Genomic DNA, 2,299 nt, shown 5'->3' on the forward strand with positions numbered 1-2,299 from the left:
TTGTTGTTTTTTTTCACTCTCACTTACTCTCTCTCGCACACACACTCACCCTCTCTCTCAAGCTCTATGATATAACACGTTTCATGACAGCTATAAGAGGCAACATTAGTTTTTCTATTCAAGCCATTGTTTGCTAATTTGGGGGAATCTTATTTTGCCCCCACAGCAGTAGCACAGACTAACTTACTCACTAACATAGAAGTTCAAAAATAACAAAAACTGCCAGCTTACTTCCATAAATGTTCTATTGGGAAACCATCAGGTGGCTTCCAAAAAATATAAAAAAATAAAGAAAAGGTAAATTAAATAACTAAATATAAAAGAAAAAAATGCAAAAAAAAAAAAGATTAAAAATGCAAAAAAAAATTACCCAAAACACTTTCTTCTCCCCCAATAAAAAAGATTTTCCCTACTCACTAATTTAGAAGTTCAAAAATAACAAAACAATCTATAGTGTGTAATGGTGCTCCCTTAAAGTTTGCATTTAGGGTACTATTCTGCTTAGGGGCATCAGGGGTTTTCATCGGTGCAGGGTACTCTTACAGCAAGACCGGACACAGAAGTCTGTTTTATTTCACTCTGCACCCCTTCAAATCTTAACTTTCAGCGACCCCCAACTTGTTAATAAACGTAAAAAAAAGAAAAGAAAAAGACATCTCTTAGGAGATGTTCTGTTGGGAAACCATCAGGTGGCTTCCAGTCCCAACCCGGAGACTTCTCACGCTGACCTCTCCCTCAGGTTCAAAACTGCAGCACTTTCCAAACCCAAGTTTTAAGTCTCCGTGATCCACCTGTTCAATGCAGACAGAATGTTAAAGGCCTGACTCCCTGCTCATGTTTCGAGGTTTTAACCCCTGGTGGCTTGTTTGGAGGAAGGGTTTATGCACTCCATCACAGTAATATTGCAAAAAAGGTAGAACCCTTAGCTTAGCTTATCATAGCTAATTGTACCCTTAATTCTTTTGAAGAATATTTGTAAGATATTTCAGTAGATTCTTCATAATCTCTTTATTTTTCAAACTGTAGATAATTGGATTAACAAATGAAGTTCCCATTGTATATAGAAGAGAGATTATCTTATTATAATTTGACGTTTGTCCATTAGAAGGAAATATATAGACCATTATTAGAGTTCCATAGTACGTACACACCACTATCAAATGTGAGCTGCAGGTGGAGAAGGCTTTCTGTCTGCCGATGGTTCCAGAAATTCCAATGATGGTGATAAAAATATAGATATACGTGAAAATGATAAAGAAAAAAGGTAGAAAAACAAATTGGACTCCTAAAGAGAAATCTACAAGTTCCACAATGGTAGAATCCGAACACGACAGTTCCAGCACAGGTGCGAGATCACAGAAATAATGGTCAATTATATGAGGACCACAAAACTCTAAATTGTTCATTAACAGAATGATTGGTAATATGATAAGAAATGCTGAAAGCCAACACAAAATAATGAGTTGGAGTTGAAGCCTGAGATGCATAACAGAGGTATAATGCAACGGGCGACAAATGGCTAAATATCTATCGAAGGACATCACAGTGAGAAGAAAACATTCAGCAGCAGTTAAAACACAGTGAATGTAAAGCTGTGTGATGCATCCGGTAACAGATATTCTGCTTCCTTCATTAATTATGACATGGAGAGTATTAGGAACTATATTTGTGGTGAGCAGGATATCAGATGTTGATAGCTGAGTGAGGAAGACGTACATGGGAGATTTCAAACTTGGAACATTTGCCACCAATATAATAATCAGCAGGTTCTCCACCAACGTCAAGATGTAGATCATAAGGAACAGAACAAATAGAACCAAGGTCAAAATATGGTGGCTCCTAAATCCTAAGAGCATGAACTCTGTTACTTCTGTATGGTTGACAAGGAACATTTTCTTGAAGTGAGTTCACAAAAAATGGCTAGCATTATCTGAATAAAAAGTTACACTGCAAGCAGTCTCCCATTCCTGACACATATTGTTGGCTAACGGTTTCTGCTGTAAATTAGAGGAGAGTCTGGCTTAGCAGAGACAAGCATTAAGAGAGCATTTGTTTTTATAGAATTTATGACCTCAACTTGTGTCGATTAAAATACAAACTCATAACACCAAAATAGGACATAAAGCGAGAACATAAATATTTAATAAATAAGATAAATCAAATATGCATGTAAGTCCCTATTGCATTTGATGTCACAATGTTCAATGATTTTCCTAACACAGCCCCATTTAAGGTAAAATTTGAACATTTATTTAAGTTAACTACAACTCTCTGAGCTTGTTTTTTAACCCGTTCGCAC

The 2,299-nt window shown here is 36.3% G+C and overlaps 1 protein-coding gene across 1 annotated transcript; it reads right to left on the reverse strand.

Moving 5' to 3' along the window:
• Positions 1–953: 953 nt before the first annotated feature.
• LOC128491693 (olfactory receptor 6P1-like) lies at positions 954–1,892 on the reverse strand. The gene has a single exon (XM_053464005.1). The coding sequence runs from the start codon at positions 1,890–1,892 to the stop codon at positions 954–956; it is 939 nt and encodes a 312-aa protein (XP_053319980.1).
• Between the last annotated feature and the right edge of the window lie 407 nt (positions 1,893–2,299).

Source organism: Spea bombifrons, chromosome 4 (genome assembly GCF_027358695.1).
Source record: "Spea bombifrons isolate aSpeBom1 chromosome 4, aSpeBom1.2.pri, whole genome shotgun sequence".
Taxonomy (NCBI): Eukaryota; Metazoa; Chordata; class Amphibia; order Anura; family Pelobatidae; genus Spea; species Spea bombifrons.